Source organism: Ascidia mentula, chromosome 5 (genome assembly GCF_947561715.1).
Source record: "Ascidia mentula chromosome 5, kaAscMent1.1, whole genome shotgun sequence".
NCBI classification, from domain to species: Eukaryota; Metazoa; Chordata; class Ascidiacea; order Phlebobranchia; family Ascidiidae; genus Ascidia; species Ascidia mentula.
The window spans coordinates 17,673,767-17,688,558 of NC_138570.1; the positions used below are offsets into that span (position 1 = coordinate 17,673,767).

Consider the following 14,792-nt stretch of genomic DNA (forward strand, 5'->3'; position numbering starts at 1 on the left):
ACCGGTATCCCATACTTTTACATTATGTCCAGTGATGTAAGCATCCAAGACCTAATGAAAAACAACTCAGCTTCACTGACTGTCTCAGAAATTGGCTTGAATTATTGTCATGTTCATAACTACGACCCTGAAGACCCACGCTGTGCACGCGTGTCAATTATGGGAAAAATTGTTAACATCACAGACCCTGATGAAAAAAAGTTTGCTCTGCATGCACTATTCACTCGACACCCAGAAATGGTGGATTGGAGTCAAGCACACCAATTTTATCCTGTACGTATGAATATTGAAATGGTGTGGATGCTGGATTATTTTGGACCAGGTCATATAATCCCTGTCAAAGACTATTTTGCTGCTAATCCATTAGCATAACCAGCAAAATTGATATTATTTTTGTTAAAAATCATTTTATCATCCTAGATATAAAACTATTTTTTTGCCAGTAAAATTTTCCTTTTTATTATTGTGTTGATGTTTTGTCATGTTATTGACTGTGAAAAGTATTGTACATGACTACCCATGTTGTTTACATGTGGGATATTTTATTCCACATATATATCTGCTGCTTACCTGTAAAATATTTTCCTCGAACCAAATTCAAAGAATAATATGAGGCATAATAGCTTGATGCAAAAGCTCAAAAACAATTTAATGACAAAAAATTTCATTGGACCTGACGTTGAAAACAAATAACAGCAAATGTTGTTATGTATTATGTGGTGTCTTATCTCTATGTACATTTCCAACACCTCAATGCTGCCAGTTGAAGGTGAATGTTTTGTTCTGGGATTGTATGAATTTACAAATGTTATTTTGTGATTGTGTTACGCTGTGTCTACATTTCAACAATTCATGCACCTGGGTCTGAACGGCATAAAATGTGGTGGCGCCTTGGCCTACTTGGATAACATTATCGGATAATTTTGACCTACGTTTGCCGTGCTTGTCCGATGTATAAGAAGTGGGGTTAAGCTGAAACCATCTAAATAGGTCGAGTTTTGAACGCAAGTTGACTTCCTTGGACATATCTTATCGAAAAGCGGCGTAAGTTGTGACCCAAACGAAGTATAGACCGTGTCTCAATGGCCACCGCCACGAACTAAAAGACGCTTTCCAATTTCTCGGCTTGACGTCAAATTCCCGCAAATATATACAGAATTATGGGCATATCGCTGCCCCTCTTCACCGACTTACAGAAAAAGTAAAGTATTGGATAAAAGTTGTCAGAATGTTTTTGGTGATTCCAGAGAGCGTTTAACTTCGGCGCCCATTTTACAATACCCAGATTTCGTACACAGCCGTTTGTGGTCGATACAGATCCTTCCGATATCGCTGTAGGATGTCTTTTGTCGCAGAACGTGGACGGTGAGGAGAGGGCAGTTAACTACGGGAGTTTCAACGAGGAGAAAAAAGTTGCTTACGGTAATACTTAAGACCAAACTGTATCGAAGCCATCATCTAAGTCGAAGGTTTTTTCTGCGAACAGATCATTGTTTCCCTCGTTGGTTATGACAGTCGAAGGAACATTACGGACAGTGCGCACGTTTGGTTGAATATTTTCCGCGTTTGACTACGACATTCAACATAGACCGGGAAAAAATATCGAAACGCCGATGGGCTGCCGCGTGTACACGACAGAGGTGCAAACCCCAACTGCCCATACAAAACGTCAGAAGCGGTCATGGTACAGGTGGTGGACCTTGATACAGCCCGTGTATACAGTCTATGAGGACATATTACGGCTGACCAAGAATAGGATAATGACCTCTCCATTGTACTGGATTGGTTGGAAAAGGTATGCGTTCCAAATGCAAGGCATAATACGTTGTCACGCCCCTTTAACTCGACACTGGTGATCGCTCTTCCCTAGACTGAGGAAAGATTTTCTACATGGAAACTGATTTGGGGGTTGATGTCGTACTGAAAGTAATTCTTCCTCTAAGTTAAGGACAATAGGTAATGGTTGCACTACAGGATGACGCGCTCGGAGGTTGGCATCATAGATATTGTGAAGACTCGGAAGTCGCCGAAAGGTACAACTGGCACAGGAGGATCTAAGACGTAGAGCAGATTTGCCGGGCATATATCTAATGTCAATGTCAAAATAAACTGCATAAAAACAAAGGCACCATTGATCCACCCGATGCAGCATGTTGAGGTTGATGTGGTTTGTCCTCAACCACTCACGCGATCCGGATATCAGTTTATTTTGGTTGCATGCGGTATATTTACCTTACTACTTTTATTTCGTTCGTGCTTGGCAGATGCGTCAAAAAACGACAAACTAAACAGGTATTGCTGAAATTTTCGCCGTTTTCCATTATTGGTGAAATAACCAATATAAAGTCGGTTGAAACTTGCTGTCTGAGCTATCCCCCGTTACATCCGATGTTACCCCTGTACCGGTATTCGGTGTTACGCCGGTTCTAATTACAACAAAAGAGAAAAGAGAAATTAGTAACGGACGAAAAATAGCTGATTATAAATTTAATTGACTTAGTTTAAGATCAAGATCTACTTACGGAAGTTCACTGAAACTAAAATCGTGAAATTAAATATTGGTGGCGTTTTATAGGTATAAACAGAAACAAACCTAACAGATCTACCAGGTCGTGCACCCACGTTAATATTGTTTTAACCCATAAAGCAAACAACAAACGTTAGACATGTGTGTTGTTTATTAACTCTGATTAAGACGACAAACGTGGCGTCCCGTCCTGTTTTGATGTTAAGAAGAAATGACTCCGTCAATCCACACACGCACGTCGGCTATTCTGTGCAAATAATTTTTTTTAGTAAGCTATCAAAGGTTAGGATTTCGACTCCAACTTGGGACTTGGAGTACCTAGTTGTAGACATTCAAGTTATCACATGAATCTCGACCGTACGACACAACCCCATGAAGGAAGAGCTGATTTCCTTGATTGGGACGGCGGCAAACAAGACCGCCTCCAAAGTCGCCCTTTGAATAAAACGATTTTGTTTAAAACTGCACAAAAATTTTACTTTTTGCCACTGGGAATTTTGTTGACGTCACGTAGACGAAACTCATTATCTTTAAAAGTTGGTTGCCACTGGTTTCGTTACCTGAATTGACAATTTCGTACATCACTAGTTTTTCCTCGACATGTTTTCACTAGATCATTTTAATGCATATTATAAATACTTACAACGCAAAGGCCTTCCCTAGCAATGCCTTCAGCACAAAACTTTGGGTCTCCTGCAGACACGCGAAAACTTCTCCACGATGCATTTAACGAAGAGCAATTTGTGATCGGAACGATGTCAGAGGCATGTTGAAGCAATACGTCGGAAAGTGGGCCCCTCACGGCCGCAACAAAATTATGTCTGTCAAAAACATTTAATATATAGTTTTATGACATAGTTAGATGCTCATTTTTTATATTTAGTTTAAACAATCCTAAACTAAGGAGATAAAATATCATTTTGTAGTTTACAATGTCGAAGAAATAGGGCTCATACACGTGGTTCACTGCAAGAGCCGGTGCAGAACTGCATGGCTAATGGTGTGTGTAAGTTTATACGGAAAGCTATATATATAAACTTGTTCTTCCCCAGCCCGCTACGTAGCAAGTAGTCCCGGCAAAGGAATTGCTATCATCGTCTGTTCTTGTTCCATCTGACACCAAGTTGACTGGCATCACAAATTGGTTAAACGTAGCTTTTCTCGACAGCTGTCAAATAAACAGTTCACGCAGCCCCAAGTAATGCACTTTCTTTTGATTGCATTTCGTAATGTTTTGCGCTTTGCTGTTGTTCAGTTTTGCAAGAGGATCCACATTTATTGCAATATCAATGTTCTTTCGCAAACAAGCTGCTTGTAGTTGAATAATAAACAGTCCGGCTTGTATTTGCGTACCCTGTAAATCATACTCATGATTTATATAAATACAAATCTTTAAGGATTTTATACAAAACAATAACATCGAGATAATAAATGTAACAGAAAAAATTACTTCGGGCTCTGGCGCATTCCAAAATACCAAAGAATAAAACCAACACAACCCAAACACAATTCATTATACTATTCTTCAGTAACCAAAAGTAACGCAACCGAAAATAACTTGAAATTGTTTCTTCTGATACCCATACAACTGTTCAACCTAGTACGCGAATACAAACATAACTCTATAGTCTCATTGCAGGATATCTGAGGGACAATTATGCAGGATGCTTCATCCCTACAGTATTATCTCCTGTTGATTCATGCATTGTTTGTCAAATACAGCTTCAAGCTCGTTGAAAACGCGAGCTAATGCACTTATGTATTAACATTATTGTATTGTTGTGGTTTAATACACTACATAAACGGAACGGAACAGCGGTGCACACTAACGTAGGTTACAACAGAATGTCCTTGGCGGCACAGAAGATAACTTATGTAGGAGGTGGTCACGTGACACTACCACGTTGTACAAGCACTAATGCGAAACACACTACATCCCCCTTTACTGAAAATGCAAAATCGGAATTACAAGTCTAGACAAACGGGTGGTTTTACCAACCGACCGGAACGCGTACGCAGTTCACGTTGTTCTGGAATCGGTCGTATGTGTCGACAATTACGTCGCAATGACCGGTTTGGGGTATCGACGATGTAAGAGCGTGGAAGTGAGGTTTAAGAACGTACAATGCCTCCCTCTCCACCGATCCAAGCGTACGTTTCCGGGGAAAGTTCAGGTAGAAGCCGTACCCGTTGTCGCTTGTCGTAATTTTGCTTGATTTCGAGATCTTTAGCTCTGAAACTGGATAAATAAGACCAGTTATGGACAAGGGACGACGTCCAACACGGAATTGTCGCCTTCAATCGTCTTCCCATCAACAACTCCGCTGGGCTGTATACGGAAGCCAGCTTTGTAGTACGGTGAGAAAGTAACGCCAAATAGGAGCTTCGGCTTTGCTTAGTGGACTTTTGACCCTCTTTACAGCCCTTTCCGCTTCTCCATTGCTTTGTGGATACCGTGGGCTGCTGGTCTGGTGAATGAAGCCATATTCGTTGGCGAAACACTGAAAAATACATAGGAATTGTATTGCGGGCCGTTATCCGACATCACTACGTCTGAAATCCCATGGCGGGAAAAATAGACTTCAAGTGACTGATAATGTCCGATGAGCTCGTGGCATGAGCGAGTAGGAACATCTCAATGAACCTCGTATAGTAATCTACGACCAATAGATACATTTTACCTTGGAAATGCAGCAAATCTGTTCCTACCTTTTCCCATGGTCTACTGGGCAGAAGAAAAGGAATCATTGGTTCTGCTGGCATATTTGTATTCCTCTGACACTTAATGCAGCTGGAAACAAATTGATTAATGTCGTTGGTAATACCTGGCCACCAGACGGAACCTTTGGATCTCCGTCCACACTTCTCCATCCCCTGATGTCCAACATGTATACTGCGTAAAATTTCATTTCGCAGAACTTCAGTAATGACAGGTCTGGAGCCTTTTGACAAACAATCTGTCAACAACAGTTATATCGTGGCGCAGTTGAAAATATGGTTGCAGCGAATCGAAATCGACTCGTTTAGGCCAACCGCCTTTAGTAAGTTGAAAAATTTTTGGCTTTATACGTCACACTTCGTTGTGATTTGCTGTATCCGTGTTTGAGATGCGGGAATGTTAGCAATTACCGCAACAACGTTTTCTTCAATCTCATGTTGCAAAGTAACTTCAATTGCAGAGAGCTACTTTGGAGAAGGCGATCTAGAGAGTACATCAGCAGCATGTAAAGAATTACCAGGTACATGAACTTTTCGCACGACCAAGCTACTGCCAAAGATTCTTTCTCAATTTGAGCGTATACCTCTGTTCTGTTTTCGTTAATGCTCGTGATGCGTAGACCGTTTCTTCGCTGTAATAAAACAGCCCCGAGTCCATACGATGATGAATCAGCAGAAACGAGTGTTTAAGGTTCTATACATTTACACATATGCGGGCTGTGTTGCTTTTTTTGCCAGAACAATTACTAGTGTTTGGTAACATATGAAGGCCGACTACTATAGGCAAAAAGATTATTATCTAAATAAAATTGCAATTCTGTTTTCCGCAATATTCGAACTTATTTGTAGGGATGCACCGAAAGTTCGGTTTGCCGAATTTATTCGGCCGAAACTAAGGTTTTCGCAATTATTCGGTTTCGGCCGAATATTTCTGCAAAATTCGGCCGAAACCGAAACTTTTTTATTGCATATAACGCTGAAACGAAAAGTTAGAAAAGGTCAAAATCATTGTTTAAACTGTACGAATATGTTCGTTTCATTTGTTCACTTTCACAGAAATGATAAAAATCAACTTTAAGCACTTATGGTACAGAAGACGAGGTTATTCTTCAAGCGCCAAAAAAGGCTGTGTGATTGGATAAGATGTAATCCAGTATATGTTTTGTTTAAATTTATTGTGTTTAAAGAGATGGATACCAAAATTAGTTTCGGTTTATTCGGCCGAATTAATTCGGCAACTTTTGCCGAATATTCGGTTTCGGCCGAATATAAAAATAGCTGTTTCGGTGCATCACTACTTATTTGCTTTAGTTTATAACCTTGCAGGTTTGCGTATCTGATCGTGCAGAACATAAAATTCACGGGAACACATCAGTAGCTTGCACTGGGAACCGAGAAATGAAGCAGTCAGGCATCATGTAAAATAACGCAGATTTCCAGACTCACAACTACCGACCAATTGTCTTTGCAAAAAATGATAAATTAATATCATGTACAGCTCATTGTTCCCATTTTTTGAAAAGAATATTTATAAATTATCAAATCTCTAAATCAACGGTGTAAAATTTCTATTTTTAAACTGCAAAAAAAAATTGCGCACATGTGATTATGCAAAAAAATTATATCTCATTTCCTAATTTGATTATTATTTCTATTTTCGTTATAATACCTCTAGTGGCACGGTTTAAGTTTTAGTGTTACTAAGTGACGCTTGGGAAAAAATGTCAGAGTTTTTGTTTTTTGTTAAAAATCATTTATTTCTGAAATCACGAAAACAAAACAAAAATAATTCGGGAACAGGAAATAGTTTTCGTGTTGAGATTCTGCTTCAATCCGAATCACTGGAATCAGGATCGGATGAGAGGAGGAACTGCTGACCTTCATCCCAACCCCAAACATCCGGCTGAAAAAAGTCACAAAAAGTTTTAATTTTATGAAATTCCACAAATAAATGTTTTTATACAAATATAAATTAAATCCTCACAGGGTTTTCCATATTAGCAAGTTCTTCGTTCACCATCTTAACCGAATCTGGATCCATTTTGCACCAACGCAGATCCAACCTCCACCAAACCTTCGGTAAAATCTCACAAATTTTTTTCCCGTCGTCTTTTCCGCGAAACTCGATTCCACACAGGTTGAGAATTTCCAACTATTTAAAATAAAAACATTGTTTGTTGGAAATATTTCTACACTTTTCTGAACCAGGAAGAAGCAACATTTTATCCCAAAACTAAAACGATTCCGTGTTTTTTCTTTAAATAAATAAACTTTTGCAAAAAATGCCAGGGATTTAAAACAGAATCTTGGTTACAAAATAAATAAAAACACAAACAAACCTTTGGTTTCATTCGTTTTATTGCTTCACAAATAATCGTTAAATCTTCGGAGTTCAGGTCGCAATTCCACAGCCACAGCCACAAATCGTTTCTTGTAACTTTTGGTAAAAATTCCGCCAAAACCTGAACGATTGAGTGAAGTCGGGTGAAGGAAAAATTCAACTGCCGAGGACAAAACCTGGCGATTTTTTCTTGGTGGCATTTTTCGATTTCCTTCAAATCCAGAAAAAAATCTGAAACAAAACAGAAGAAAGTTTATTAAAAAAGCAGATGTCTGGTTTCCAGTTTTAATAAAATCACTTAAACTAAAACTTACTTTATTCTTGCACAGAATTCCCCACGTTTAAGTCGGATTTAATCAACACAAGAACCAACAAATCAATCCAATATAAAACGTTCAAATTATCAGAAAATATAAAAATTACACGACAGAAATAAACGCGCCTTTCCTCCACAACATTTAATCACAACTAAAATAAACTGCATTGAGTGTTCGGTTCAAACAATGACTGTGTGACGTAACAAACCCACCCATTGTTACGCAAATAAACGTTGTGTTTACAAACACGCATTAAACTGTTGGCATTCATATCATTTACTCACTCAGTAGATCGTATTGCTCGGGTTGAGATTGGAGATATCTTGAAAGCGCATCCAATAATTTCGCACGTTTGTCTGGAAAACAAGAAACAACAACATTTGCAATAAAACTGTTGACATGTATTTGGTTGGACGGATTGTTTCTACTCGTATGTTTTGCGCAAACACATTTATTATCTGTAGAAGCTAAAGGTTATTTAATGCAGTAAAGCAGAGGACATCAATAAATGAACCAAGTATACACATGTTACATGTCTAACGCAGTAGTATCAGTAACGAGTGCCTTGGCAAAGACAATACCATGTTATAGTTTACTGGGGATGGGCATAAGTGCCCAACCTGTATTTATAGTTGCGTGTTTGTAAGGCGTGTACCACACAAAATCCTAGCCGACAAGATGGTAGGACAGTTTGAAAATGTACCAGTACTAGTCCGTGGCCCTATAGTTGGGACTCCTGACGTAAAACAAAAAATCTCTGCATGTCTAACCGTAGTGCAGTAAAATTGAACACATACACCATTGGTACAGATATGTTTGGTCACTTAACATTGAAATATGTGGATGCAATTTTTTAACATGGCTAAGGAATCGTTTCGTGTGGCGTTTGCATGTCAAATCATCCAATGCCTTAAGCCATTACCTGAAACTTTAAAACATGACATGTGTTTCAAATGCAAACCTGTGGCTACAAATAAAAATTTTAACACAATTTGACCCAGGATACAGGAGTTATGTTGACAAAGTTTTCATTTTGGGGCAAAAGCAGGAGCTTCCAATTTTCAAATCAATGCATGTCACTAAATAGTGGAATATAGGCCGCATATCAGTATTAAATCCCAAAAATCTAGTTTTGAAGGCTATCACCATTAATACCCATACTGAGTGATTTGCTTTTTTGCCAACAACAATTCCTGTGGTCAGTGACCCATGAAGATCTACTGGTACTATTCATAGAGAAAAAAAATTGATTGCAGCTGCATCCGCCAAAACACAGCAAGGATCTGAGGAGCCTCCAGGAGGATCTTTTGTCCTATAGGATAGCAAAAACAGTCCCAGGGGGCAACCAAAGCAACTTTCCTGTGACAATTTTTTTTGCCATTGCATAGAAAAGGGTTAGGGCCAACATTAAATTGCAAATTGGATGAGGTTTTTGTGATTCATTTTTTCGCAAAACCGTCTTACATTTTTTTGCAGCCAATTTAGCTAAAATAATGACTGATCGGGGGCCTAAATGACCCCTAGGTGGTGCTTTAAGCAACTATCTTGCAACTAATTTTCACCTTACTGCGTAGCCAAGAGGCGGGCCTAACATAAAATCACAAATTAAGGTATACTTCTGTGATTCAATTTTGAGCTACATCCCCTTGAACATTTTGGTGGTTTTTCAACTAAACTTTTCACAGCACCCTGCACAAAACGTCTGACTGACTGAGAAGAGCAAAAAATGCACTAAAACTGCACTAAACACGCTGAAAATCGCCATGGCTACACCACGTGACTTCTTGCTCATTCAACCAGAAAATTGACCCCAACGCATCACCGGTTGCCTTGTGACGGAACTGAGACTATCTATGACGCAGGAGTACAAGACGGGCATTCCCCGCGGGCAAAACTTTTTTCATAGAATTACTGATATGCGGTCTATATGTGTAACTTTTTTTTTGCAAATATACTGTTCATCCCTGTTTAATTTCTGTAACCTGTGAACATTCACTTAATGTGATTGATAAATCACTGTTTTCAAAAAATGTTTACAAATGTTACACAAATACAAAGCTTGTGTTGCACAAATAGTAAACCAGGTAATATGCCTTGCAGTTGCAGGTTTACATAGCAAAGATACCTTTTTCCTGGATCCTGGAATCTGTCTCAGAGCAAGCAAGATCACCGTCACATCCAGACTCCAAATTTCCTTCAGCAGGATAACTTCCTGATACTACTTGCAAAAACAACAATTAGGAAAATTAGAAAGATATTGTAAAAATAGTTAATGCCATGCTTACGACGTTTCTGTCCAAGCAAAAGGCCACATACAAATCGCCGCACCATGGCCCAGTGTGGAACTATCACTACCTCATCGACGATTTGGTTGAATTCTTCAACAGGCATAAAAAAGGAAATGTAAAAGGCACAAATAAATTCTTGTAACATTTGATGTGAAAAGAAAAAGAAAGTTTGGGAACCATCGAAAACTTTACGATGTGAGAACCAAGAGTGTTTTACAAGCTTAATTATCACATCCTGAACATTAATATGCTCTAGGTCCACTGCAGAAAGGTCTGCATGGCTAAACACAACAGTGCGGCGAGTCATTCCATAGTAGGCCATTTTGCCAAGGGCTTTTATAACAAAGTTTATGCTCTTGCCCTTTGCATATTCGGATACATTAAATTGTTGCAATACTGTATCAAATAGGTTGGTAATTGTGTTAAAACTGTCTGGGCCACCAAACAAACAGGCATACAAGACAAATTGTAAAAGCAATGGATTGTGACAAAAACTAAGCATTTGTGGAGATTCAGTTTCAAGTTTTTTAAACAGTTCACTTGCTTTTTCTTCAGCATAGAAATAAAACAGCTTTTTCATGTCTTCTGTAGCAAGGTCATGGACATAAATGGTAGATTTTGGACGAAGTCCCACAGGAATGGCAAGCAGGGAATGTGGACGTGATGTAAAGATTAATGTTGCTTTTCTGAACAAAGTTTTGCTGCAGAGATTCGCAACAAGCTGTTGAACTGTAAACAGAGTTTTGTAATCTGTATTAATTTGCTTTACATTTTCCAGTGACCATGTTGCCTGATCCAGACCATCAAATACTAAAATGCACTTTTCTTGGTTTTGCTTCATCCATGTGAATGCAGCATCAAGGACAGTTTGCTTGGTATCAGGAAACTGCCTGTCCAGTAGGAGATCTTGAAGTGTAAGTTTGTCATCACCATAGTCTATATTCATGAAGGTTAGGTGTAACATCAAATACCCCTTTTTGATGTGTTTCAGCAGTTTCTTGGATAACGAAGTTTTTCCCGCGCCCGGTGCTCCTGCAAATGCGATAAACTGGTGACCTTCATGAATTGTCGTGAGCAATTCCTCAAATGTTGTGGGTTCGCCTTTAACTTGATTTACACTGTCCCTCATTGTTGATGGCACAAATTCATCTTCTTTCTTGGGATCAATACCCTTGTAAAAGTCAAGTTTTTTCAGTTTTGGATTAACATCTGGGATTCCATCTTCTCTCAAACCAGGAAGAGACATGACAGTCTTTAGTACATTATGTCGACTTTTAATGATTTCGATGGCTTCTTGCTGCACTTTTTCTGAAATCAAAAAACACAAGTCATCACCCAAAACCAATCCAATTCAGGTTCATCATTAATCATAGTTACGCTATTGCAGTGTGTTGTTCTGTTTACCTTACAATTCTGCATTTGATTGAATAAAGGTGCACAGTTTTAACGCACAAGGAAACTAAATTGCCAGAAAAATTGTTCAAAAAACCCCACTTTGATTTCCCTTGTGACCCATTGCTTCGATAGGCTGAGATATTACGGTAGGCGGTGATTCACTGTGTGAAAATTACTGCCACATCACCAATACCTCTAAGGTAGGGGTTGGCATCTCTTTAAAACAAAGCGTGTGGGTTAACAAATTATGTCAAAATTCGAATGACATAGTGTGCATACATATAGGCTATGTACACCATAATATTTTGACATTTTAACAATATGATTGTGTTCTTGTTGCAGAAATAGGTCACAACATTTTACCTTCATTTGGTTCGTCATCTTCTTTTGTGCTTGGTGAACCTATATTTTCAGTAATTTGAATAATGTCAGCATAAAATCAGCTCAAATTAAACTTTGCACATGAACCAAAATAACTTTATATTATATATATTAATTGGCACTTGAATAAACTTTCTGGTTAATCTACATTAGTAAAAAACTAACATAACCAGAAAGCTCAAGACCCCGTTTAAAAAAAAAATATTTTCAAATTGTCCTACCCCGCATAAATTTGCAATACCCTTGGATTGACATACCTTGACTGTAGTATTTTTTGGTTATGTTGACGTGACCATGAACTCCAACAACGCTGTCAGATATGCTTGCCCCCTGTGCTGATAATTGCAGTGATGGATCTTGAAAAATTAAAACTTTGTTACTTAGCTTAATAATAATTTCTGTCAGAAGAGCTTGGAATTCATTAGTCTAATAATATTCACCAGAATACAGGGAAAATTACAGAAATTTCATATTTCAGTTGTTTCTATTTTGGTTTCTGATCATAGCAATGATGTGAAAGAAATAATATAAAAGTTTGGCCAAACAGCTGTGTTTATTACTGCCAGCTTATTGAATTTCAGTGTTGTTTGAAATAATTGCAATATGCCAACCAAACAAACGTTGAATGTGTGTTTTAGATATGGATATCAAAACTCTTCTTACCTGGTTTCTGTTGTTTGATTTGAGAATCATTCTGACCTTTTGTGTCAGACATTCTTTTCATCTTGCTTTCTTTGTTGATACTTGTTGGTTTTAAGTTTCCCTCAGAAAGAAAATCACAATTTAACAAAAAGTAACAAACAATTCAACTGTCAACAAAATCACATTATTGTAAAGGTTTAGCCAAACAATGTCTATATAAATCCTAATGCTGTACAAATTAGGTCAACAAGGTCATGGACACACTTTTGCCAAACAAATTAACACGTCAGGATCCTTACATAGGTTAAGATTTTATCGACTTTTGAAATATTCGCTTCATATTTTTTATGTTTATTCCAGAAAAATCAAAATAATCTAATTATTATCTGGGCTAGTTTGCGATCTCAATTATCGTTGCGCAGACGACTGATGACGCAGGCTATAGGTGGCGCTATTGAGTAAACATAAAAGTATTCCCCAAAAAAACAAAAGAAAATTAATATTATGATGATGCTGGGTCGATTTTTGAAGTGCTATTGCTGATATTATTCCAAATTAATGAAATTGGTATTAAAAAGGATTTTCGAAAAGCTTAAAGTACACTTTATCGACTACGTACTAAGTTCGCTGAAGTTTAAGCTTACTATAATTTCCTGTGTTGATACTGGAGTCACGACACGACTCAGCTTTGTTGTACAACATAAAAAACGATGTTTACCCCCGGTAACGAGCAGTTTTTGTTAAGATTGGTGTTAAGCCGACTACATACACTTTAAACTCTATTGATTGGTAATGATCTTCAAATCAGCGTATAATGTAGGCCTGCACTACTTTCCGGAGAAGTATTTTTCAATACAGTCATGTTTGTTTCCGCAATGACCTGTCTACACACATTCGCTTGTTTGACATATTTTCTCGTATATTGCCCAACTTTTTCTTGTTTATTGCTCATAAATATTTCTTTCTAGATATCACAAAATCAATAACATTTGAATCTTTAAAATACGCCACATGGATAATATATGTACCTACACTTAACTTTGCATTACTACTAATCGGTCTTGAGGAAAAAACAATGTTTATAACGCCGCTTACGCGACACAAACATGTTGTTTCATGGCAGGTCTGAACTTTGGCTCATCCAGTTTCCCGATTTGTTTGTTCAGAAAACATAAAAGCGAAGCTAAATGCGCTGGAACATTTTCAGTCACCGCTGACAAACAAACCTTATGTACACGGAAGACAGATGACTTTTTAACTCCTTATTAAGTGTGGCGAAAATGACAAACGGCACTAATGTTTTTCTTTTTGCTTTCTTTGATTATCTGTGTTGTTTATTTGAAGCAGTCTTTATTACCCATGCGCACAACACATTGCACAATTCTTTTGTTTTTCATCGGTTTCCTGCTCTCACGTTTTATCAAATTCCCTTTTGGATTTATTTCCGTATCCCATACCGCTTAATTGGATTTACTGTAACGCTTCATTGGTTTACGCGCAAGTCGTTGATTGGCTGGTGCAATGAGTGCTGCGTGAATGACCCGCTAGTCATTAGGTGTGCGTCGCGCTATACAGTGGTTTTCATTGTTGCCCATGCGCGCATTTCGATATTATACCGGAAATCAAAATGATTTCACCTCTTCCTGGCCTCGTATTTTCTAGGGCCGTGTAGAAAACATGTGGCCTCCTAGGCGTTGTTCGGTTTACAGTAGTTCTAAGTGCATGGTGAGCTTTACTGTGAATTATATGTTTTGCGGGAATAAACGAATGCAGGCAAATATGAAAAGAAATCCTTAAATGCGTTCATTAATGGTTTACTTTCACACATTGGGTACTGGTAGGCCCCGTATAGGTTTGCTTCGTAAAACCAGCATGTCACACTAACTTGTGTTCCGTAATAATAGCATCTAACTTTTACATATAGTGCACGTAACAAAATAGGTCATAATTTCTAGCAAGTAGCATGATTAAACGACCAACACTACTTCTTTTAAACAAAGTCAAAAAAGGTAAAACATGACTATGTCCGTTATGCCAACGTTAAAAAGAAAACAAAATTATAAATTAATTGTTAAGTGTTTCGTGAAATCATATGCAAACTGTACGTGTTTCTTCTGTCGAAAAGGTTGAACTAGCTTGCTTTAACTGCACGCCACGCTATTCTCTTCGTTGTGTTAATAGCA

The 14,792-nt window shown here is 38.1% G+C and overlaps 1 protein-coding gene and 1 pseudogene across 2 annotated transcripts; one reads left to right on the plus strand and one right to left on the minus strand.

Annotated features, from left to right (window-relative positions):
- LOC145902168 (SCO-spondin-like) overlaps nucleotides 1-14,792 on the plus strand; it is a 196,756-nt pseudogene that overhangs the window by 27,011 nt on the left and 154,953 nt on the right.
- On the minus strand, nucleotides 7,036-12,770 carry LOC145902178 (protein NLRC5-like). 2 transcript variants are annotated; one of them, XM_082990053.1, is made up of 9 exons: nucleotides 12,631-12,770; nucleotides 12,225-12,323; nucleotides 11,950-11,988; nucleotides 10,189-11,499; nucleotides 10,029-10,121; nucleotides 8,188-8,259; nucleotides 7,585-7,817; nucleotides 7,230-7,397; nucleotides 7,036-7,148 (listed from the first exon to the last, which is right to left on the minus strand). In XM_082990053.1, exons 1-9 carry the CDS (start codon nucleotides 12,689-12,691, stop codon nucleotides 7,074-7,076), a joined length of 2,151 nt encoding a protein of 716 aa, XP_082846179.1. In that variant the 5' UTR covers nucleotides 12,692-12,770; the 3' UTR covers nucleotides 7,036-7,073. The 2 variants fall into 2 exon arrangements, with proteins under 2 accessions (XP_082846179.1, XP_082846178.1); XM_082990052.1 differs by having other exon boundaries at nucleotides 10,029-10,124.

What these genes read in the sequence shown, in the direction of transcription:
- LOC145902178 (XM_082990052.1), bottom strand. Translation starts at nt 12,691, where the DNA reads ATGAAAAGAATGTCTGACACAAAAGGTCAGAATGATTCTCAAATCAAA. An exon ending in AGATGACGAACCAAATGAAG is followed by an intron (nt 11,500 to 11,949) that starts GTAAAATGTTGT and finishes TTTTGATTTCAG; the next exon opens with AAAAAGTGCAGCAAGAAGCC. An exon ending in CGAGCAATACGATCTACTGA is followed by an intron (nt 7,818 to 8,187) that starts GTGAGTAAATGA and finishes GTTTTGTTTCAG; the next exon opens with ATTTTTTTCTGGATTTGAAG.